This window comes from Pollicipes pollicipes, unplaced genomic scaffold (assembly GCF_011947565.3).
Source record: "Pollicipes pollicipes isolate AB1234 unplaced genomic scaffold, Ppol_2.1 Scaffold_6052;HRSCAF=7182_pilon_pilon_pilon, whole genome shotgun sequence".
Lineage (NCBI taxonomy): Eukaryota > Metazoa > Arthropoda > Thecostraca > Pollicipedomorpha > Pollicipedidae > Pollicipes > Pollicipes pollicipes.
The window spans coordinates 9,286,505-9,311,510 of record NW_023596805.1 but is presented as its reverse complement, the minus strand read 5'-3'; the positions used below and the strand labels follow the sequence as shown (position 1 = coordinate 9,311,510).

The following is a 25,006-nucleotide window of genomic DNA, read 5'->3' as shown; positions in this document are numbered from 1 at the left end:
ATGTATGCTTAGATGATACAAGTTGAGACGGACCTTTAGAATAAAGCCGACAGCGGCTGTTTTCTTATGACTTTACTGCCCGCTGGTGGGAAGTTCTCGGCACAAAATCCACAGGATTCCAGCCGATTCCACGGAATGCGGTCAAAAGAAGGTGCAAATGAAGGATGGCGGCCTTATACGTCATGCATTATTTGCGGTCACCGATAGTTGAGACGGTCGGCGCACAAAGATTGTAATTTGCTTAACAGGCCGGCTGAAGCGAGTGGGGCGCTGCGAGCGGCCCCATGTTCACTTCATACCGCTATGGTTACATGATATTCGAAAAGGCAGCAGCAAGGCAGAACCTGTCGACGGGATAGACAACTGTCGACTTCACCTGTCGACAGGATAGACAACTGTCGACTTCACCTGTCGGCAGGATAGAAACTGTCGACTTCTCTTCAACGTCAACAATGTGTGACAATTCACACCCTGCCAATGCGGTTTATGCTGAACATATAGGTCGCGAAATGATACCATGATGAAGATTTCGCATCTATCTGGGGCGCACTTATAGAACATCGGCGTAGCCCCATCTTGTCATTCATGTTCAGCTGTGCGGTACTGACAGTAAGTCTGAAAAGGTAACCAATAGTGGCTGAAGTTGGGGTGGGCGGGAAGGCGGCTTGGCACCGTTGGCTTGCCGGCACACGAGTTTTGTGACTAGCTGAAAGGAATAATAAAGGGTCCTAGAATTGGCCTTTTTGTTGGACGCAGACTGGAAATTGCGTCGACAGTCTTCAAAAACTCTGCAAGTCAATTTGAATTTAACCCCGTGTCCCATGAGCAGAGCCCTTTCCCCAAGATATTGGCATGCTGGTCCAGGTCTGCCATGCCTTGGGAATTTTCCCAAGGTCTTAATGAAGTGTAGTAACTAGAGCGTTGCGTGGGTAGCATCTCATCACTCTGAAAATGGGAAGATTTTGGAAACATGGTCACCGGAAATAATAACAATCATGACTTCTTACCGAGTGCAAACGCCCTTGTCGCTGAATTATCCCCATATTGTTTTGCTGTGTTCCCACTATTCTGAAGGCTTACATGACACGCCTATTTTGTGACAAGTTCACAGCTACCACATGATATATGATCTTAAAAATTCACATCAAACAAAAATCAAACCAAAACTTATGGAAACAATCTATCACCACTAGTTCTGCGTACTGGTGGCCTTATGGTGACCGGATTTACACATCCTCAACCCACGAGCTGAATCCGTGCGCATGCGTATACTACCAGCTGTCGAGCCCCACCGCCCGCGCACCGCCCACAAGCCGGCCGAGCGGCTGCCGGCCCGACGCCGGCTTCGTGTGAGCATAGCTGGCCCAGCTCTGGCCGCTAGCATTCCACCGATCCCCGCCTCGATCGCGCCCTTGGTTCCCAGGCCCCGGCATGGGCGCGGACCGCACGCATTCCGCTATCGCCGGCGATCACGTCTGCGAAAGGAGCTCCGCCGCCAGCCAGCGCCGTTTCTGCTAGATCAGGCCATTGTCTCGTGCAGCACCACCGCTTGGCTCCGCCAGCTGCAGAGGCCGGGGTTTTCCTGCTCTGCGCCGGACACGTGCACCGTAGTCCGGCCAGTGAGTCGGGCCGCGTGGAGACAAACGACATTCACTGCGTGCATGACGACATATATTAGCCTTAGCTGCCACGTACACGTAAGCACACTGAAGAAGGCCAAGGACACTGGCAAGACGCATGAGCCATTCAGGGCCGGGCCATCCCAACGCCAGCCACATTGAGTGCCCTTACAGCTGGCCTACACGTAAAAAACGCGAGGAAATTGGACCCTAACATCACTTACGCATACGATGCGTTACTGGTCCCGTTTTGCATACCTCCCGTGGGCATGGTATGAATACAACGCGCATGTTTTATGTGGGGTCTGCACATTGAGACAAAAATCCCCAGCAAAAACGTTTTGTAAATATTGCTAGCATACACTGTTCCACCACACCTACTACACGATTAAAATCAAACACTATGCCAAAAATCGTTACTAACTGTAGAAGCGCCCTGAAAGTTGACTGCGTGCATATTACGGTCAGACATATAGTCCCTTCACCAATTGCATTTGGCCCGTGTCTAATTTTCCTCAGCACACAACTAACAATGTCCAGAAATATGGTCTGTTGTCCGAAACGCAATATCACAAGCGCTGAGAGATCGGAAAACTTCCTTCGAACCTGACACAGCTGTCAAAATACCGAAAACCACACGGACAACGCGCACAGAAAACATATTCCCTAACATACATGTTTCACACCTCAACAAAAAGCGGCTTTTGAAAAAACAGCCCCTCCCGTTTAGAGAAAGAAGAGCCCGAGTATGTCAATGATGAGACGGCGCACACGAGTGCGCTACGGATCCCAAAAGGCTGAGATTCTAAACAGCCCACAGCCAGGGCAATGTACAGCGAACAACGCACACATGCGACACGACTCGCAATACAGGTCCACGACCACGCACAATAAAACGCCCGGAGCGCTGTTTCACAGTGAGTATGGAATGTTTCGACATCCAGAGTACCGAGTAGAGTACCGAGCACCGCCATCTATCGAAGGACAGACTCACTGAAGCCTGTTCCACCCAAGACCAGGGGAAGTAGTTCAAAGATTCCTTTGGGAGGCGACCCCCAGGCATTGGTGGAGCTTCGAAAGTGGACTTAAGTGGCTTTCCTCCCACTGCATCACGCAGTGTTTTGGCCTGCCTGATTGCAAACACGAATCACCCAAAGTCATTCAAAACATAAGATGTGACAACAATGCATGCACCGTTTCCTGGACTGCCCAGCATTAAAAGAGCAAGGATAAAGATGTAGAAAAAGTAGATATGGCTCCAGCAGATTGCATGGTTCATGAAAATATGCATCGCCCATAAGAAGCATTGGTAATATCCATTGAGCCTGGCATGTTAAAATAAAACTAATACTTGTCACATGACCTATAAACTCACCAATGCACTCGGCCCAGTAGCAGAACATTCATAGCCAGCGCGCTGGGCCATGTGGAATAACTACCTTGTCTCCATTTTCCAATATGCATCCCAGCTTTGCGCATTATATCTCGTAATTTCTGAATTTCTTGATCAAGTCACTGCCTTCTGACCGCCTCCATCCGACCAGGTCCGGCCTACCCCAGCGGATGGACTCGCCCGACAGCGGCGGCCTTCCCCCTGGCTGACTCCGCTGTCGATGTGGACTCGTCCGCACCGCCGGCTTGAGCGGGTAGCATTCTGTCCGCAGTCTTCGGTGTCGCCCAATGCATTGACTGCGTGAGAAAATAACGTGTCACCGAGGGTGCAAAACGCACTCATAACATATGCGAACTGATGAAACACCGCACATGCCGATACACATTGAAGGCGACTTTGGTGGAACATATCCATCACATAATGTAAACACCGTAGTACAATGCCAGTTGGGACGCCAAACTACTACATAAAAAGGCGACGACGCAATGGGCATTGTAACTCCGCACGTAGTTTTTGCTGCGACGAAGATGATATTGACATGGGCCCCCAAGCCCATGTTGATCAGAACAGCAAAGCAGCGTTGCCAGGCAACATAACCAGTTTGGTGCTCTAGTGCACGAGAAGCTGACCAAGAGAACATTGCCAATTAAGTTGTTTCTATCATATTCCAACAATCAGTTTGGAACATTGTTCGAACCAGCCCGCGTCGATACTGGGTCGCAAATAAACTGGCTGTGGGCGTCAGCTGGCCCGAGGCGCCAGCCGGCACAGCCATGTCAGCCACACAGCACAGACACCTCCGTCACGGCGCGTCAGGTGTCTGCGAAGACCCCAGACGGCCGGTCGCCGCCGTGTCGCACGGCGCCCCTCACCGTGTGCACGCGGTCCTTCATGCCGAGCCAGTCGCGGAAGGACACGGCCAGGCCGCTGCTGCGCCACTTGTCGTAGGTGGCGCGCCGCTCGGCGTCACACAGCGTCTCCTTGGCGAACTGGCCGCAGCACGACCCGTCACGGTCAGCACCGGACACCGAACGAAAACAACGGCGGAAACGACGGCAGAAACGACGGCGGAGACGGGGACGCGGTCAGATCGGAAACGGAGCGACACGGCGTGATGATCTCGTTACCGGACAAACTCCCGAGCCTCACACGGTCGCGTATACGGCAGTTCGGCGCGTTCGGGGAGGTGTACGAAGGACCCCCAACTAAACGTGTGATGACATGTGACAGTTCTGTTCATCGACCGAGACAGACGCACGAGAAAGGAGGCCAGACAAGAAAGGAAGAAGAGAACAAGGTGGTGCGCGTTCCCACCTGTGGCAGGAAGTTTTGCGGCCACTCCACCACGATGGATACACATTAAGTATCATTAATTCCTCATGGATCTGTGCCGCCATGTTTTAGGTAGCTCATGCGACTGTGTGGCAGGTGGTTAAATTGATGCTGCGAGGCTGTTATTTTATCAGTTTTTGTTCGCACAGCGTTGTCCTGTTTCACACTTCCGAGTCTTACTCGAACGGATGAGCGGTACTTAGTGCGAAGCCAACATAGTCCCATAGTTCCATGTTAGCACAGCGTGCACGATGTGCCTGCTATGTGCATTTTCAATATGTCCACATTTTGCTGGGGAAAATCTTATCTGGCTCTCCACGCCTTTTGCAAATGCTGGCTTGACACTCGTGGCAACTTCGTGCACAGGTGGCAGTGCGTGTTCCGCTAAGAAAACAGTCTAAGCCCTGTTTCCAACTTTTGCTGATCCCATTTCTGCGCACTTCAGGGTGTTTGCCATGTGTGTGGGTAAAGGATTGGTTGTCTATGCACACTCCCTGCACTGGATCAGCCCAAGAGAATAAAGTGCTTGTCAATCATTGAGGCTGCTGGTGCTACCCAGTTCTGCTGTTTCGAGGTCACTTGACCGCGACCAATTGAGCCAGGAGAGGTGACGACAAGGATGGCATGCAGTGAGGCGATGATCAGAGTACCCTTTGCGCCTACCTCTGACCCAGGCATGTACTGTGGCAGCCTTACTTGCCCTGCCTATCCAGCTAGAGAAGCCTGGAGCAGAGCTTTCAGTTATTAAACTAGACCCATGCTATTTGGGAAGTGGTGTTGGGTGCGGCCGAGTTCTGTTTGGCTCTGAGTTTATCCATAGGTTGCCATTAAAAATGTTCAGAAAAAAGCATCAGGTACATGTGGATTCAGACTACTTATTGAAGTTCATTAAAACTTTCTTGTTTGAAATCAGTATGAGGACAGCTGATATAGGCAGCAAAATAACCATGATACCAAAAACAAAAGTAATCATGGTATTATTAACTGAAAACAGTAAAAAATAACTCATGTTTAATCAATAAGAACTGCATAAGCATAGGCACAACACAAATAACCCCCACATGGGGAAGGCAAAGATCATGGTGTAAAGCAAAACAGCTGAATGAAATACACTTTGTTGAGCCATAAATAAAAGCTGAGCTTGTAAATTTAGAGTACACAACCAAAGCTGTAATGCCAACTGATGATTACATCAACAGCACTCAATATTTTGAGCTGTGCTCATATTGAAAGAATATAAACAGAGCTAAACATGGAGCTTAAAAGTCCTGACCATACCAAGGTCTGCTCTGTACAGAGCTCCTAAACATAAAGCATTGGGACACTCTTTAGGATGAGCACAGCTCAAAATGTTGAGCGTCATCAAAACAGTCACTGCTCATATTTTGTAGGCCATTAATGTGACATAAAATTGTTTAACTGTTGATGCTGCAAACCAGGAACTGGGACCCTTTCTTTCTTACACTGAGCACATAACCCTTTATCTTATTCTCAGAGCACATCTCAAGTCACAGGATCAGGACTTCCAGGAAGTGGATCTCCATGATCAGGATCTTAGCTGGAACCATGAGAACCAATAGTCAAAATTGCAGCTCAGAGCATTATTTTAGGTCTGATTTCAATACCTGGAGCAGCTGGAACTGGTGCTCTGCTGAACTATCTCCTGGGTTCTTGTCAGGGTGAAGCTTCAGTGCCCTGACTTTGTACTCTGCCTGAATCTGCTCCACCTGGAAAAGTTCCATGATTGGAGAGAAAATTGACTGATCAGCACAAAACAAGACTGAGAACCACAGATCATGAAAAGTATGATATTCAGAGATGCACCACTCTGATTTAGTTTGAATTTCAATTAATTCCATGCCTTTATAAAGAACGTACATCACCAGGAAAAATCAAATCATGGAATGACACACATGACAGCGGGCACATCTCACCGTGGAAGAAGAATGGCATCCAAGAAGGGCATAAAAGTCTTGATCCTCATTTTTGAAGCTTAAAATAGCATCTAACCCACCACCAGGGTGTGCTGCAGAGGCAGAACTTCTTGAATTACTTGCAGTCATCTTTGCTGGATGTAATATTACATACTTTAACTAGATCCTGAAACATATACATCAAGATGATACAGCTCAGCTGGTTTATATGTGAACAAGGGAACACCCTAATAGATCAAGCATTATTCAGAAATTTGTCATATGAATAATCCATGTGTTTGTCATATTGCTAGCTCTATGAGCAGATGTATATCAAAATCGCCTAAAAGCTGTGAAGACCAAAATCCTCTCTAGGTTGATTTTTCTGGTTAGTCAATTCCCCTACACCATTTTGATGTCAAAGCCACATGCCAAACAGACACAAGTCACCCAAATCCCTGCCCTAATACTGGATTTGCCAATGTTTGCCCCTTCTCATCAAGCACTGTGCTGCAATGCTGGGGGGGGGGGGGGGAGGGGGGGAGAAGGGCTCAAGTGCCTCCTACTGGCCATGCCACCATCTATTGGTGGAGCCCATGCTCTTCCATGAATAGCGTGCAGATCCAACAGAACCAAAGGAGCACTACCATTACAGTCAGCATTTTTACCCTGCGATGTTTCCCTTCCAAACATTACGTCACCGGGCAGATATTTAAATGCCCAAATATCCTCCAAGGGCACTCAATTCCGACAATGCACAGGACACACGAGCACAACACATTTCATCTGTGATATGAAAAATGTACGTGCCAACGATGATACACACCCGTACGTCAACTGTTTTACTGCCCCGGGTATGCATCAGAGCAATCGAAAACCGTATGTCTCGCCTTGCACGGACCAGGACATGCACGCCTCCCCCCCGCAACATGCATTGCGTTGTGCGGACATTTTCAGTGCGCCAAAGTGAGAATGTTGGTTCCTTCTGTTCTAAACCAGAAAATCTAGCTTACACCTGCTATGATACACAAATCAATGATTGGACTTAGAACATGGCACCAGTGAGCTTCCGAAAGAACGCAAGCGGAAAGCAGCATCGCCTTACCGTGAGCAGGAATCAAGGGCAGACATACGGCCTTCAGAAAATGTGACGTTTATGCCGCGGAATGAACTGATTCCATTTGGGCCCAATGGGCAGGTTGAGGTTTGTGGCGGTGTGGCAGTTATCAATGTAGCCAGTTTCCCTGAATGTTTGAAGCTTGTTGGTGTTGCAGCAATAAAAGGAGTTAATTGCCCGTGCAAGATTTGTCTCGATCGCAGCTTTGAGCTATTCCTGGATGTTGCAGGTGTGCTGAATCGAAGACGGCCAGGAACACGCTGCTCATATTCTGAAAGGTGATATTTAAGCTGACACCGGGCATTCGCTGCAAAGATTCAAGATGGCCCTCTGTTTCCGGCTTGCTTCTCGGACTGCTGCAGCTGCTCGCTGCAATCAAATCCTGCAAAAAAGCCTGATAACCACAAGTAGCAGGTCATGGGCCATTCAGCCTTACTCAGCAGAAGAATGGGAGAAGAAGAATGAAAGGCTGGGTCGTCCGATGTCGCCCCATTTGACAATTTACAAGTTTCAGCTGACATCCGCGCTATCCATCACACATCGAGCCACAGGCATGGGGCTGCATTTTGGCCTCTTGGGCTTTGCAGGTGCCATGGTTCTTCTCCCTGGCTCATATCCATACTACCTGACAATGATGGCTGGATCAGCAAAGGGAAAAGTGGGCATAATGGCTGCAAAGTTTATCCTCAGCTGGCCATTCTTCTACCATACCTTCAATGGTGTGCGTCACCTTGTTTGGGATATGGGCAAAGGCTTTTCCCTGAAGACCCTGTACATGTCTGGATATGCAGTGGTGGCACTGTCAGTCATTGCTGCGATTGGAGCATCTCTTATGTGAATGTGAAGTATGTGTAGTGAAGACCTTGCTAGAAGATGGTGAAAGCATGCTGTATATTGTGACTTGTATGCTGGCTTTAAGGTGGCAAGATGCAGGCCATAAACTAATCTCTGTGGATTTCTGTTATTGAATTACTGGTCTAAAGTTTCTAAACATAATATCTTGCAGAGCACAAGAAGGCAGTTTGCAGGGAAAGAAGACATTGCAATGTGCTTGAGATTAGATGCAAAACAATAGTAAAGTGCTACCTCAAGCATTGATGCAGAAAGATCTGGCTGTTGCCATTAGGTTGTGCTTCACTGAAATAAACCTGAAATTGACATGGTGTTCTCTGTGTTTTGTATTGCATTGGTAAATGATGCAACACATTATGAGGCTCTTATTGGATTACACTAGTCTTCACTTCCCACATTTTTGGTGCATTTAGATGAACACTGGGTATTACCAAGTGATTAAAGGTGAAGGCATTATGACAGTTATGGTGTGATAAACAACCCTTTGATGCTTTTTTTAATAACTCAGATCCTCCTGTTCTTTGTCAGTATTGATTTGTTGTTCAGTCTCATTCTGTCATTACCATGTGAAATGTGATAGTTTCATAAAGCAGTGATCTTGGCCAGATGATTTTGACATTGTGCAGTTGGTACGCAAATTATGTTAGCACAGTGATATACTGTTTAAAAACTTGCTGGAGAAATGGAAATTCGGACGAAATCCATGCAGTTACATGCACCAATGGGTAAATGGCGCTCCTCCATTCGATGGGTTATATTGTGTCTAGATAAAAATGTTGTAGCACAATCGAAGCGCGTTCAACAAAAGCAATTGTTAGTAACCACGCTCAATAAAAGCTAAAGATGTCACGGCGAAATATGGCAATTTGGTTCATAGCACCTGAGCCCCTGCACTACTTCGACCATTGCGGAGGGAGTCTACTGTGTTGGTTCCGATGGTAGGCTATGCCAGGAATTTGTGGGCCAAAAGCACGCATGCAGGGGTGCGTGCGCAATTTTTCCTACCATTTGTTCGTAAGGCATTAAGTCCGTATGGTAGAATGACGCAAGCAAATGCTCGTAGGATGTTAAATACGCATGGAAAATGTTGGCGCTGGCAAAAATGCGTCTCACGTGTACAAATGTTCGTAATGTATTTAAGTTGATTCGACGAAAGTACGTACGCGAAAGTTCGTGAGTAGCATAGGTATGGGTGGGGAACGAGAGCCAGGGACGCCACGCCGCCCCACACTTGGGGCGGGGAGGTGAGGGTGAGGGAGATGCCCACACGCGGGCCCCTCCCTCCCCCACAAGTTGGGGGGGGGGGGAGGGGCAGCGATGCCATCTGCCTCCCCCGCTTTTCAGATTTAAGTTGCGTCTATCCTACTTTTGTGCTACCTTTAACTTGCATGCTGATTGATCTAGACTCAAGATGCGCTTTATTTTTCGTCCGTCAGTTCACCATCACTGAGCGTCAGGTGCAGGGCCGAGGCCGTGCGGCTATTCGGAATGCAGCGTCGGGCGTTGTGGCTGTTGGTAAGATTTGCGAGCGCGCGTGCTCCAAACCATGGTACATAATTTTTCTCAGTAATCGATTTTGACTGAATGTTAAACGCTCTAAGACAAGATGGGCTCGCCATGTCCATACAAATTTGGGACCCCATTTCTATTTACAATATGCGTCCATGGGGTCCTCAATATAACAGGACACAGAAAAAATATGGAACTGTAGTCTTGTGTACCAATCATTGCACCACTTGCAGCGACTAGGGCTGTGGTATCAATGAGGGTACTTGTGTGCGCCTGGGGTCAGTTGTGCGTATCAGAAGGCGTCCCGCGTCTGGGCGGAGGACAGTATGGCATGAGGTATCCCTCTAAGGGCCTCCGGATCGACCAGGGGATCCCGTCCCGCGTCGCCAGAATGACGGCCGGAAGACACCCCCGCGTTTGTATGGAATGACCCTCCAGCCTTTGACCGGTAACAGTAATATGCCACTAGCGTTCTGCTCAACGGCCCCTTGGCTGGAAATGAAAAGAGGCCTCATTATTGAAAATAGTGTGTCGAAATGGGTCCAAAAACGAACAAGGCTCTCCCATGTTTGCATGAAAACCCTCATTTCTTTGCAAAATTGATTAGTGAAACAAATTACGTCAGAAGGTTTGAACATGTGCGCCGCAGTCTCGGGAGCAAGGACTGCGATGGCCTGGGTTGCATCTCCGTAATACTGAACAGCGTTGGCTACTGCAAGTGACAACAGACGGCGGGCGCCGTGTTTATCTGTCCTCGGGACAGATGTGACGGCCAATCCGCCCTAATCAATCTAAAAATCTGTCCTCGGGACAGATGTGACCGCCAATCCGCCCTAATCAATCTAAAAATCTGTCCTCGGGACAGATGTGACCGCCAATCCGCCCTAATCAATCTAAAAATCTGTCCTCGGGACAGATGTGACCGCCAATCCGCCCTAATCAATCTAAAAATCTGTCCTCGGGACAGATTTGACCGCCAATCCGCCCTAATCAATCTAAAATGCCAGAGGTGATCTGTACCCACGGACTACCTTCTAAATGTGAGATATGATGTCCGAAAGCGTTCAGAGGTACTTCTTTCCGAAGCGTCATCATTTTCGCCCACCAGTAAGCCACGACTCAGTATCAGCTGCTGGGCCGACGTTGCGCGGCCTATGGAGACTGCGACGCCTGGCGTCGAGGTTTTAGTTCTAAATTGCGAGCGCGCATGTTCAACGCTATGTTACATAATTTACATCACCAATTGATTCGGACTTAATATTGAGCATTGGCAGACAAGCATGGCTAGGTCATGTTAATACACGCTGCTTACACATTTCGATCTACAATCTATTTTCGCGGGTCCTTAATATGTCTAGGGAACAGAGATAAAAATATTTGGACATGCGCATGAGTTTTATCGACTTGGAATTAGTCCATTTAACCATTGTAAAATAAAGAACGCCGGCGATTTATTACATGCAGCCGCTCAAGGCCTGAAATCTGCAGGTTGTTGACTTCAAAAAACAAATAGAATTGATCTCGCGGTAGCTTCCGGTATCTGTTTCTGTCCTGGTTACAAGATAAACATAACAATACAACGAAGAAAATTGTGTCCCTTGTTAACAAATTAGCTATACCCAGCGGATTTTTTGTGTGGGGCATGGTAACCATCAGAGGGTCTTTGTCAACCCCTTGCCGCCCTTGGGAAGGTTTTCCCTTTCGTTCCCGTTGGGAATGTCCCTGTCCACATACAAAGGCAAATTAAGTCGGCTACGTTTAATGATGGGCAGCTAAATGTCCCTTGGACCAATTCATGCCTAAGCTACACAGCTTTCCGAAATATTATTTTCTGCCGTGGTGTGGTGTTAGGAAAAGTAACTCGGAAAAAGATACTGCTGCATGTGTCCGGTGCATGCTTTACACACCAATTGGTTGAAATGCTGATCCACAAACATGCGCCAAAACAGCCATACGATCAGTTCGCAATCGGTCATGCGGGAGAATAGCCGGGCCAGGGCCGCCGACGGAGGACGGGAGCAGCGCTCAGGTAATGGATATCCAAAAGAAGAGCCGTTTTTCCTTAGCTCATTTTTTACCGAATAACCTCGGGTTTCTGGGTTTTGTCACAAATTTTTTGGCAGGTGGTATTTCAAGCTTTCGAATTTGTTCGCATCTAAAATACTGCGACAAATCGTATCTCTTGAAAAGCAGCCGGCGATGTCTAGATGTATGAAAACTCTGACACGCTGTCAGCCATCGTCCCATGTGCTAGCCGCCGGCTCTCTGGACCTCCTCTGCATCAGCAGGGCCTCCTCTGCATCAGCGGGGCATTCTCTACATCAGCAGGGCCTCCTCTGCATCAGCGGGGCATTCGCTGCATCAGCAGGGCCTCCTCTGCATCAGCGGGGCGTGGCCCCAGCATCCAGCGACCGCCCGCGAGCGGGGACTGGGCCGGACGCCCTGTAGACGGGAGACTGGCTCTGTCCGGCCCCTGCCTGTGGGGAGGTGCCGCCTCCTGCCAGGTCGGGCGAGAGTAGCGTGTCTTAGGTCGGGGCGAGGTCGCCGTCGGCGGCTGTGAAAGCGGTACGGACTGCTACTGTGCAGTGGATGCTGCCAGTGCAGCGGATGATATTCGCGCCTGGAAGCAAGTGGATCTGATTGTCCATGGTGCCCGCTCTTCCGGCTAAGATTAGGGACAGCCAAAGCGCGGACTAGGGGACCAGCAAAGTCGAGTCCCCTTTGCAACTTAATGGAAATTCAGGATTGACCCAGCGTTGCCATCAGCATCGGGCGTTACTAAACAGATAAAAACGCATGTCCCCCGACCGCCACACTTCCATTGGAAGTGGGAAGACGTCCAATGCCCCTGGAAGCAGGTGATGCGATTCAAGCCTCAGCTGCTAAATGCGCCACAAAGCCGCGATGGCAACAGCGACGCGTCATCGCACCAGATTGTCTCGTTCTTGGGCCGCCGCCAGGGACGGATCAGACCTGGCAGCTCTTGCGTGGGCGGACCCCAGGGCGTGCCACTTAACAGCCTGGCGAGTACTGTCCAATGCGTTGCGTTGCTCTGCACTACGTTGCGCAGCGTTGCGTTGCGTTGCGTTGCGTTACCCGGAAACTCGGCCTGGGCTCCTGCCGTGGTGACCGCGACGCCGTCTCTGTGGCCGTCAGTACGACCCGGCGCCAGCTGTAGCATTTGGGGTCACGGGCTGCACGCGATCTTATCTGGCAGGTGACCTGCTGGTGAGTGATCTATTACCAGTGTTCGCATGTGACTTGTTTACTAGGGACCCTACTTCTAAGGTGACTAAGCCGATGGGAAGGTCTTGCTGACGACGCCTCCTGGACAGAATGTGACAAAGCTTATGCGCAGGCACCATTCCCCCGTTTTGACTTATGCCGACGTGTTAAAATTTCCGCCTTTGGGTAGATTCGAGCGCAGTACCTTCGCCACCGGGAGCTAGCCCGGCCCAGCTATCCGCGTGACGGGGAGGTCGGTTCCGGCCGACAATGAGGCGCATCGCCAGCGCTGGCGCGGTCTTCCGGCGCGGTGACGTCATCAGTTCCGCCTCGGATCGCGACCGGGCACGGTTCGCGCGACAGTACGGTCCGCGCGACACTCGAGTGAGCGGGCTGGTCAGTGAGGGCCAGAGGCGGAGTCAGGAAGCGAGGCGGGGCGGCGACTGTTTAGACAGCTGTGCACGCATGGCGATCGGTTTTAAACTGCTGAAATGGATGAGCGCTCTAGTTTACTCGATGAAAATTGACAGTGGCTTAGATGCTCCTTTTGCGTGAACGTTAATTTGCAGGCTGTTGTTCGAGCTTTTCAGACCCTGAACGTGTCGCTGTCAAACGTGGCGGTGCAGGCGGGAATAATTCGAGGAGCCGAAGCTCTGGTGGGTCCTCGCCAGTGCTGTGCGCTGAATCCAACTCAGCGATAGTGCATAGGTCCTCGAAGCTGAAACTGAAAGGTTGCTGAAGACATTTGCTGTGTGACCCGCATCAAACTGTGCCGTTGTTGAGAGACGAATGTTGGCCCATTCGGTTCTTGGAGTCATCAAGGTTGATAGCTGAGTGGACGTCAACGGAAATGTGAAGTCTGGACTTCTTGCCGGTATGTGTGTCCGTGGCGTCGTCTTCTTCGGGTCACGGCCAGAAAACGTGTAATTGCTGAATTGGTGTTCGTGCCGGTGAATCTGTTCTCTACAATTTCTCCAGAAAAGGGCACTTGTAAGTAGCAGCCATCGTTTAAAACTCACTTTCAGATAACAAGATAGCTGGGTTTGCTGGTCCGCTATCCCAAAGCTCTCGCAAAAAATTGAGAAATGCTCCGCCCGCTACTAAACACGCCCTTCAGCCAGTCACGGACTCTTCCAAGACATTTAGACAGGCATCGCAGGCGGCTAACGCCTCATAGAAGACCGCCAAACACCTCTCGCAAAAAATCAAGACCTCGCAAGACGCGAACTCGCACTCGTCCCGATCAGCCCACTCACAAAAGACGGCCGGGTCGGCCCTACAGCCGATCTAAGCCCGGTCAGAAGTCCTCCGCTGGACAGCTTGAGTCCCGGGGAAGACGGCCTCACCTGTCACACAGGACATCGAATGGGCCGCACGAGCAGGTCCTTTTGTTCAAGGTGAGTGACGACCCGGCCTTGCGCGGTACGTCCCCGGTCGCATGCCTTCTGTGATGGTATCCATTGTCCGTGGCCAGAGTGTACAGCCATTCATGCTGAATGGAAGCATGGATCGGAAATATTAATCAAATTGACTGGAATCAGGTAAATGAACGTTTGCATATTGGTGTGATTGTTATATTGGAAGGTACGGGTTCATCAAGAGGGGAAGGGCAGCCAACGCCCTTTCCCTAGGTTCGCAATTTTGCTTGATTATCATGGACTTTATCTGTTTTTTGCTATATATTATATTTATTTTATATAATTTTATTTATATACATTTTTTAAATATTATGTATATCATGTATTATATCCAGACTTTAATTTTTTAACTACCAGCACGCACTGAGCTTGACTACCAGCACGCACAGCACGCCTCCCATTTCCCCCTCCCATGAAAAATTATTGCATTCCTTGGCGCGAGCAACTTTCACGCCGCGTGCCAATTAGCTAGTTGTATTGCGATTTGGGTTTCCGTCACCTTATCAACTGACACCCCCGTTCCGTGCAACATGTGGCGAAATCAGTGGCAGTTACCACAGGCGCATGTAAACCGTTTTGGTCACTTTGACACCGCCGGCTCTCTCCACGCAATCGCACGTTCAAACGGCCGGCCGGCCTGTCTCTGGCGCATCGACGCTGCGTTCCAGAACGGAACCAACCTGGAGCAGAGGGTGTTTGACGCGCTGGAGCGGCGCGGTGTGATGCGGTTCTTCGACGCCGCCTGCGGCTGCCGGGACTCGCCCGGGCTCCGCTGGCGGATGGACCAGCGCATGTTGACTGTGGTCGGTAGGTGGGGAGGAAGGGAGGAAAGGAGGGAGAGAGAGGGGGAGAGAGAGGCTGGAACACACGGTCCCGACAGCAGCAAAAACAATGGTGAGTTGGGAGAAAAAGAACGTTTTGGCTCGTGGCAATAATGGCAAATAATGAAATGCCTCTCCGCTTAGTTCTGGGCAATTTTCCCCGGCTAAGGAGGGAGTGACGGAAGATGGGAGAGCGAAATATTTAGGGAGAGTGAGGGGGGGCTGGGGAGGAGGAACTCAGAACGAAAACAAATGATATCAGGTAGTGAGAGTGGGTTAATCGGAGATAAGTAGAGAGGGTAAGAGAGAGAGAGAGAGAGAGAGAGAGAGAGAGAGAGAGAGAGAGAGAGAGAGAGAGAGAGAGAGAGGGAGAGAGAGAGAGAGAGAGAGAGAGAGAGAGAGAGAGAGAGAGAGAGAGAGAGAGAGAGAGAGAGAGAGAGAGAGAGAGAGAGAGAGAGAGAGAGAGAGAGAGAGAGAGAGAGAGAGAGAGAGAGAGAGAGAGAGAGAGAGAGAGAGAGAGAGAGAGAGAGAGAGAGAGAGAGAGAGAGAGAGAGAGATGTATATATATATATATATATATATATATATATATATATATATATATGCATAGATGTATATGTGTAGCGTGTTACTTCTCTTATGTTACGGTTCACCGCAACATTGCATCTATGTTGTATCGGGCGAGAGCGAGGAACGTTGAGGGAGAGTGAGGAGGGGGAACTCAGAACGAAGGTAATAGGTGATAACAGACAATAAGAGCGTTAAATTTGACATACGAGAAAGTTATATATATATATATATATATATATATATATAAACGTATGTATATAAACGTCTAAACGTATATATATAAACGTATATATATATATATATATATATATATATATATATATAAACGTAATATGTTGCTACTTTTATGTGACGCTGTGCTCTAACAATGGATCTGTTTTTAAGGTGCGATGGTTTTCAGCCCTTCCGCTGCTGCTGGCGGGCCTCGTGCAGTTTTCGCTGTTCTCGCCATCAAAGCGACGGCGTCGCTCTCTGATGACGTCACACATTGACCTTGAGCAAGGTCGACCGGGACTGCTGGCTGGGGTTACCCCAAACGAGAGCAAGGGACGGATCGATGCGGACACAGATCTCTCTTGGAATACACATCCCTTCGGTGAGTTGCACCCACTTGCCGAAATAATAGGATGCCTCTTGTTTGTTAAGGATTATTGACTTGGTGTCATTGAGCTATGGGATGCATTGCAATCATTTAGTTTCAGATGCAGTTGTGTTGTTTTATTGCCTTGCATGCAGCAGATTACATTTGTACAAGTGCTTGTATATAAACAAACACGCTGTGATCTGAACCTTCGATGACCGAAGATTATTTGACATATACATGGACGATGATAATTATGCCGCTGTAAAATAACGGGTAGGCACTGCATTTCTTCGGACAATACCCAAGGCTTAAACTTCCATGACTGTGGCCTGACCTGACAGGGACATCCCAGGAAACACACTTCGTAAATTGTTAAATGCTTTTGCCGGGAACATCACACACATAGATAAGACGGTAGTAATAGCCTTATTGCTCACAGGAAAGCCAGGAGAGCGGAGAGATAAATGCTTTGATATTTCGGCTACATGCCTTTATCGAAAAAGCCAGTTAACTTGATATAATATGTATATAATAATAAAATACTACTGGTTTCCATAAAGGCATGTTGCCGAAATATCAACACATCTATCTCTTCATTCGCCTGGTTTTCCACGAGGAATAAGGCTATTATTACTACGGTCTCAGCCAACACATTTCAGTCAGGCTGGCCCGTGACGTCATTATTGCGTGGGCCATTTTGAAATCGATTCCATGGCTTGAAACTCCGTCACACTGGCCTTGAACAGTGTGGAACACGATGGCACGTCAGTTTGTACCATGCACGCTGACGTGGAGAACCTGACTTTGAATCTCGAATGTGTCATGGACTATGGAATCTTGTGTGGCGAATTGTCCGTCCCGCTGGCTCAGTTGGTTAGAACGCCGGTTTGCTCCCTGCCACTCGCCGGTAAATTTCCGGTTTATCCACGTGTGGCAGGGTGGGTTCGAGTCGCTTCAGGCGCCCGCTGTTTGCCGTCGGCAGGTACGGCCTGCGGCCGGTGGTAGCGGCCGCGCTGAAGGTCAGTTGACGTTTGAGGGCAGGACGGACCGTGCCGAGCATTCCGGCGCGTTAAGCTCTCGCCACCAAAATTCTGCCCTTGGCTGGAATTGCGCGATCAGATGGTATGAGTCAAGGCTCACACAACAAGCGCTGCTTAGCGTGAGGTCTAATGCCAGGAATCAGTCCAGTCAATGGGTGTGGATCAAATCTTTGACAAAAAACGTTATAGGCGAAGGAACGGGGTGCAATGAAACTCCACTTTACGAAAATCTTGAGCATTAACCCTATGGCACCGCATGGAAAGAATCGATCACTAAATAGGTGTTGGCACCCACACTTCCTGAGACGTTCTTCTACCTGTGACCACCGTAATTACAGGTGTTTCACAAAAGGATTTCCGATGATATGCATCGTGTTCCCCAAAGAAACCAGTTCGTCTAACCTCTGCAAAGCTGACGTATATTGATAACATGTATTGTATAAGCATCTGACGCCTTCAAAATCACTAGGAAACGTAAAAATATTTGCACGTTGTGAAAAGGCCTCGTGCAAATTGGCGATTTTGCACAATTTAGCCACACAGACTCTTTGAAGCAGTAAGCTGGAATTATGTTTCGGTAAACTGACTAGATTAAAAGTCGGAGCATTGAAATTAAGTTTAAGGCTTCATTAAAATAAAGTGGAGCAAATTTCACTGCCACTCCCGGACGACTTGAGAATGTGATGTTCGCTTTACAACGCGACGGGAGATATCTACCTCCGAAAAATGGAGCGCCGAATCCCAAAATGCACATATATATATATATATATATATATATATATATATATATATATATATATATTGACAGAGGTATATATGAAGAAAGAAAGCGTGGCTGATGCGTAATATCAGAGCTTATGTATATGCACGCGAACATATGCATCACGAGCTCGTTCCTTTTCTTTATTTCACACCGTCGCCACCACCCTTCGCAGGGTCGCCTTTGGAGCCACTTGACAAAGAAGTCAAGCCCGCTGACCAATGGACACTCAAGCAAAACTCGATGTCAGGACTTCTGCCATGGGTTGACATGACTGCCCTACGGCGTCTGTCGGCGCGTGTTCAGGTCAGGCTCAAGACGCATCTTGTTGGAGATTCGAAGCTATCGCTTACTGGTCCGGATGCATGGGGCGCTGAGCACAATGATAATTTTTGCTGAGCATTCTGGGAGCTTTAACACTGTTGGTTTGCACTCCTTTCGGTTCTAGTTGTTTGAAATTTCGAAAGTCGCGTGACAAGTGCTGAAAAAGCGCGTCACAAGTACTCAAAAGATATGGCACTTCTTCTTCACTAGTGTATACTATGATGTATGTACCATATATTTTGTTTACTTGTGCATTTTGTTCTTCCATCGTCGAGTGATGATGCATCTATGTGCTTTAGGCTCGGTGGATCGCAGCTGCAGGGATAGATTCGCAATCCCGTGTAAAGAAGAGTCAACCACTTCATCTCAGACCGCATAGGTCCCTGAGAAATGACCTGTTCCACCGGCATCAACGAATGGATGCTCGGTATGTTATCTTGTTCCCACGCATTCTGTCCTGCGTGCTTAAAGCCACAAGGCGGTATTTGATCTTCCTCGGCGTGTGTCCTGTTTAGTGAAGAAACAAAATGAAGCATATCACGGTCTTTATGATAAAGAGCTGAGTGGAAGAGAAGAAAAGAGCCTTTTCGCCTTCTTTTTGCGTTTTACGCTGACTTTGATATTCCCCAGCGCTCTTTCAAACAATGTATGATCAGGCGATCTCTTGATCGTGCTACTAAATACGTCTCCCTGCATGTATGGGCTGGTTTGCACCAAACTAACCATCATTTGACCGAGCTGTCGTGCACGACCTCTTCCTGAGATGTAGACCAAACGGCCTTGAACCGAACCCTGCCCAGTCCCAAAGGCGATCACAGCCAGCACTAACTCTGTATGACAGCGACCTGTCACGCTTTCAGGCAACGTGGAAGCAGGGTTTCACCGGATTCCAGGTATCGAATCGGGTACTGGCGGCGCCGGCAGGTGGATGGGCGCAATACCCCGAGATCAGAACAGCACGTGACTTCTGACCACGCGACCAATGGGTATCCATTTCTGCCCAGGAACTCCCCAGAGAGGATCCGGGGGCCAATCAGAAGCAGGGTGGCGACCAGAGGGCGACAGAGGGGTCGCTATAGGCCGCGCGCGCGCGTGAAGCAGGTGTCTAAGGGGCCGGCATTGGGCAATCAGAAAATAGGATCCGGCAGGCCCTTCACCGAGAAGCGCCCGGGTCGCAAAGCTTCGGGCAAAGGTCAGGGGTTTGATCATGATCGTCCGTTCGCCAAGCAGAAGACTTCGGATGTCGTCGCGAATGGAGGCGATGAAGACGTTCTTCACGAGGTAGCTATGAATATATGGAACGCACTACCCGTCTAAAAATACGCACACAGCCAGCAACGCTTTTTGTGTTACTTTGTTGCTTTCCCACGTTGTGTCTTCTTTAATCCCTCTGAATCATCGTGTCTTTGAACCTTGCTGACTCCCGATGGCGTTCCCATGTCGAGAGATTGCTATTGAATATATTGGGCGCTGGATGGTTGCACGCTGAGATACGACCTGCCAGCCACATAAGATTGCACTATTTTTGTCCAACATGACTTGTGATTCTATAGAAACGCTTGGAAGCTTTGGCCACTGAATCGCCAGCATTGTATGCGCTGCACATCCGATCCATAGTTAGATAGTAAGTAAACGTTATGATATTGGCTTTTGTCGCGTCCTGCCAGAAAGCTGGAAATTTACCGTACTTAGTCCACATGCATGTATTTGTCGTTCCCCCTCTCACGATCATTTTTGCCACCACCGCCCATAATTCAAAGTTCGAAATGATCGAACCCTTCCCATGTCCCGCCAGGTCCACATCAGTCATCGCACTCTCTGTCAGTGCGCGCCTTCGCCGCTTGGCGCCGCCACCGTCGCGGCCGACCGCGCGAGGACGCTGCTGCTGCCGGCGCTGCTTGCGCCGCTTCTGGTCGGCCTGCCGCTGCTGGGCGGCAGCTGGGTGCTGGTCAGCGGGCTGGACCAGGACCAGCCGCAGGCTACAGCGCAGGCCAGCAGCCCCAACACCGTCTATGTCTCGTGAGTACGAAGGGAGCTCAAACGATGGCAACATATGCTCGACAGTGCGTTAATTGAAGCGATGATTTTGCGTGCGGACGACGAACGTGAATATAGCTCAAGGGGAGCCGCCGGAAATCGAAATTTGCGCTGTCATTACGTGCGCGAGTCAAACGATCCAGTGGTCGTGAATACTGCGAGGCAATGGCTCAAGTTTCCAAGCCTCACTCTGCAAACGCCACTCCCCATTTCCGACGTCTGTGAAGTCTGCACGTGTCATGAGTTCCAGACGTAGCTAGTGCATGGCCAGTGATCACACGTGCCACGTGTTTCAGACGCGGCGCGTCGGCCGCCGGAGGCGCCGCACCTCCCAGCGTCGTCACCAGCACCAACACCAATCCGGTGACGTCGACCAGCACCAACACGGACACCAATACGAGCAGCAACAACAGCGACAACCTTGACGACGACAACAACACTGGCGGTGTCACCACCACCATCACCAACAACAACCGCTAGACCGTGCTGCTGTGTTTGTGTTCCGTGGTCAATCGGTGCTGCCTCGCACTCGGGCGGACAAACCCAACCTGCCCCAAACTATGTCCCAACAAATAAGCTTTTCCCTGGAATTTGCCCACTTTCTTCCTAAAGTTGGGGGTGTCTGAAGCTTGAGTTGGTGAGGGAACAGAATCCCTCTCCAACTGAATATAAAGCTACACCGATGTCCGCCGCTCAAGGGGTAGCCGGGAAAAGCACGAAAACGAGGCTCAGTCGTCACAGCGCCGTTAGTCCTGGTTTGGCCTCTGCTGCCAGGTCTCGGAGGAAAGTCGGCGTTCTTGGAGTGTTCTCGAGGTGATGTTCTCGGAGAGCGCGCAGGTGTTCTGAGTGTGATGGCTGGCACGCATCACACCCAGTCCCGCTGAACATGGAGCCTTCCGCGTGCAACCACCGCCTGGGTTAAAGGAAAATACGGCACCGGAATTTCCATAATATATTGTTCCGAAACTAGTTTATATTTCAGCCACTCAAAACGAACGTGGTAACGTCCACTAAGTACGTCAAACGTTTTACTTAATTAGGTGATGCGGCGTTACCTGAACTTGTTTTTTCTTTTTTCGGGGGCTCCAACATGAAGTGTTTAGAGACATGTACGTGTAGAGACCTATACATGCTAAGTTTGTTCTATACGTGCGGGTGCCTTTTAATTGAAGTCAGTCCAAACTGGCGCTCGTTTCCGAATGTGATATGTGTGATTCTGGGACAAGCCAAGCGGAAGCACGAAGAAAATCGTGATAAAAATCGAATTTGTGCAGGCCCAGAGATGCTCGCTTGTAGTGTGTGAACGTATATCTACAGCCTAAACCCGTTAACCCCACCCATCACTTTGGATCACGTTTCAACGGTTACAGTCAGCACCAATCAGTCACCAGCGTGAGTGACATGAAGCTGACGGCATTGTAGCTCACCGCTGAACGAAAGTGCCGACATGGCTGTGACCCAGGACGGCGCTGTACTGCTTACACCAGCTACCAATTTCCAGGTCTGTGTGTAGGAGGGAGGGGAAGGGCAATTCACCGTATTGTCTGCTGAAGGTAGTGCAACGCGATAAACACCGCATTATCGGGCGCATCGGCGAGGACAACACTTCTCTACATGCGTCCTCGTCAGAGCTACGCATGTATACGCCAGAGCTACGCACGTATACATGTATGCGGACGCGTGAGGAAGCAATATCTCACCCCGCTATACCCTGCAAGGTCCTGGGATACAACGCTAGCGTCCGTTTGCTCACATACAGCCATACTGTGGCCTAGCACACGAAACGTTGCCAGTAGACATATAAAGCAAGAAGTGGCGCATAACAAGATGCAGGTGGGCCTAATCAACGCGACTTTTTGCGGCAAAGCACCGCTGCCCCTATTCAAGTTTGAGAAATGGTTAATCTCTTTCGCCGAATAAACCGCACATCAATAATGTTGTTCCGCGCACCCACACGCAACCACGTAGCGTCCACTTCATAGCGCGGACGTGACGGTCAGTAGAGTGAGGCTAGGTGCACGATCGCTGTCGTTTGTTGATATCTAACTACGGCATATTGTCACCATGGAAAATAGACGAATGGACTAGCTCTACTTGGCAGGTCTTGACAACACTGAGGTACGCACACGCAGCGTTCAAAACCAGCAGCACGCTGCCCACGACTTTTAAATTTATCCCTCTTCACACCCCCACTTCGGTCATAGAATACCCGTGAAAGCCTTTCACACAACAACCGCTGCGACGTAACGAGGCCGGTCAGCCTGGGGTCACATAGTGGCCGACCCCGAACCCGCGCTCGTGCAGGTTAGGTCAAGACGACAGTACAAGGTTAAGTCCGCAAGGTGAACACCGGAGCGTCCTAAATCTATAGCGTCAAAAAGGTTGACACATTCGCTTTCACATGACTGCGGTGGAAGAGAGATCGCAGGGGTTCTGAAATCACTGGCAGCTGACCTTGACCTTTGAAGGAGAAGGTCACACTGCATTATTTTTTAGATAGCGTTAGAGGTGCTGAAGTGGCGAAATGGTAGGACTCAAGGAGTTTGGTAGTTGTTTTTTTTACGTGTACAGGCGCGAGGAGTGGGCCCAATTCACATCACGCACGTGGTCGACATAGAAGGAAACAAGGACCAAAAGAGTGCAAACATTTATCGGATTAGCGCGAGTGGGACTATTGCTAGATGAATAAAACCAGCGCAATAACTTAAGCTCTCCTTACTTCATATCCAATGAAATTTGAATAGACCACTACGAGCTGTTGTTTTCATGGCGATTGGGCTAATCTTCGTGGCGAGGTCCGGCTTCTGTGGGAGTTCGGCTCTAGAACAATCCTAAACCGCTCTCGCCCATACGAGCTCACTTCGCATCACTCCAGCATTGACGTTGTACGGCAAGCTAGTTTACTGAGCGCATCGGATATGGTGATCACAAAGACATGCAGATAATTTGGTCCAGTCCAGCTGCCAAAATGTATACCAGATGAACGGAATATTTCGCACATGGCCACAGTGAAACGCGGCGAAACAGTGACTCGTCCGACTTTAGCAGAGCCTGCCCAGACTTAAGCAGAGTCAGGCAAGCTTAGGCAGAATCTGCTACCGCGTTCGCAGAAACTGCCAATTCCAAAACGGGCTGCAGCGGCATCCTAGCTTCAGCGGAATCTGCTCAACTTCAGCGGAGTCTTCACAGCTTGGACACCATCTTCTAACTGGCGGTGCCCACCGGCAGACTCCGCATCTACCGCTGCCGTTTTCAGTAGACCCTACCGGTGCCGTATAGGGAGTTGATCCAGCTTCGGCGGATGGCTTCCAGCCGACCCGACCTCGTGTCAGCGCGCTGCGTAGCCGACCCCAGCTCGTACGGGCCCTGAAACAGACCGAGACCAGTGACGTCATCGCACTATAGAACACAGTTAGCTTGGAGGATATCAGATGCCTTTTGGGCAATTTAAGCGCGAGCTGTTTTCCCAACAGAAGTGCCAATAAGACGTGTTGTATGGCGTGGGATGAGCGGAGTGGTAGCGGACGTGGAGCGGACATAGCGGATAATGAGGGTGAAAACTGTCTGCTATCGCCGTAAGATGCATCTTTACAAAGGAACTCGCATCCCGTTGGAAACCCCTACAGATGTATCTGATGACTCATCAGTGCGCTGTTATTTCCGTCTATCACATAACTTGAACAGGCACGGGCTCGGTGAGCATGAACTTGACTTGAATACACGCCTGTTAAGTGTGATCCGGCGTCTCTTGTTTTTGGACACAACGTGGTGCATTCCAGATCGATTTCGAATAAGACGGCATTGGCCTACGCCCCGTTGGCGAAGGCCGATTTCGCCCGGGCGCGTATGGCGACCAGACAGTGCTGGGACCTATGAGTGATTTGTGCATGGTGCTTTCACCTATCTCACGCAGTTGGTTTTAGGACTTAAAGTGCTCTAGGCGTGGAGATCTCAAGTGGATCCAGGAAGTGTCCCAACCCAAGGCTTGAGCAGGAGAGAGGGTGGCTGCTGACGGATGTCCGCCGAGACTTCTGCCGACACAGCTGCCTGTTCTCTGTTCCGACAAGCGGTCTTGGCCTCTCATACTTGGCATGCCGCCACTGAAACTGAGTTCGGTTTCTGCCCGTGTTCTGTAGCTGTTTGCATTTAACCCGTTTTGCGTTTACAACATAAGCCGCATGGAGAAGGCTATGCAATTCTTTCGCGTATGCTGCTGGAAAATCATTGCTGACCAAACACCTTGATCAGGAATGACTAAAACATAAATTTCATTGGAATGATTGCTGTCCAGTTTCATTATATATATATATATATATATATATATATATATATATATATATATATATATAATGAAACTGGACAGGAAATCATTCCAATGAAATATATATATATATATATATATATATATATATAATATTTATTTAAAACCTCGCACACAAACGCAGGGGAGTAACTTCGTATGCTTTGAGGGAAGTGTGTACGGGCGGGCGGGG

The 25,006-nt window shown here is 49.3% G+C and overlaps 2 protein-coding genes and 1 long non-coding RNA gene across 5 annotated transcripts in view; 1 reads left to right on the top strand and 2 right to left on the bottom strand.

Annotated features, from left to right (window-relative positions):
• Window positions 1–1,649: 1,649 nt before the first annotated feature.
• On the bottom strand, window positions 1,650–7,212 carry LOC119104531 (J domain-containing protein). 3 transcript variants are annotated; one of them, XM_037228246.1, is made up of 5 exons: window positions 7,148–7,212; window positions 6,279–6,444; window positions 5,970–6,071; window positions 3,885–4,001; window positions 1,650–3,308 (listed from the first exon to the last, which is right to left on the bottom strand). In XM_037228246.1, the coding sequence occupies exons 2-5, from the start codon at window positions 6,405–6,407 to the stop codon at window positions 3,171–3,173; spliced, it is 486 nt and encodes a 161-aa protein (XP_037084141.1). In that variant the 5' UTR covers window positions 6,408–6,444; window positions 7,148–7,212; the 3' UTR covers window positions 1,650–3,170. The 3 variants fall into 3 exon arrangements, with proteins under 3 accessions (XP_037084141.1, XP_037084142.1, XP_037084143.1); XM_037228247.1 differs by having other exon boundaries at window positions 7,159–7,190; XM_037228248.1 differs by having other exon boundaries at window positions 7,084–7,151.
• Window positions 7,213–18,370: 11,158 nt separating this feature from the next.
• Window positions 18,371–19,633, top strand: LOC119104203 (uncharacterized). The gene is made up of 3 exons (XR_005094891.1): window positions 18,371–18,458; window positions 18,776–18,903; window positions 19,337–19,633. It is a non-coding gene; the product is annotated as an uncharacterized LOC119104203 (long non-coding RNA).
• Window positions 19,634–22,119: 2,486 nt separating this feature from the next.
• LOC119104600 (carboxypeptidase E-like) overlaps window positions 22,120–25,006 on the bottom strand; it is a 39,930-nt gene continuing 37,043 nt past the window's right edge. Inside the window, 1 exon segment of the mRNA XM_037228322.1 lies at window positions 22,120–23,879. Within this exon segment, the coding sequence (XP_037084217.1) occupies window positions 23,766–23,879 (114 nt within the window). The 3' untranslated portion in view covers window positions 22,120–23,765.

Bases quoted from the DNA above. Each gene is read 5' to 3' on its own strand.
- LOC119104531 (XM_037228246.1), bottom strand. From the start codon at position 6,407: ATGACTGCAAGTAATTCAAGAAGTTCTGCCTCTGCAGCACACCCTGGT. The intron at 6,072-6,278 runs GTGAGATGTGCC...GAACTTTTCCAG, and splicing joins GATGCCATTCTTCTTCCACG to GTGGAGCAGATTCAGGCAGA. The intron at 3,309-3,884 runs GTGAGGGGCGCC...TTTCTCACGCAG, and splicing joins TGAAGGACCGCGTGCACACG to TCAATGCATTGGGCGACACC.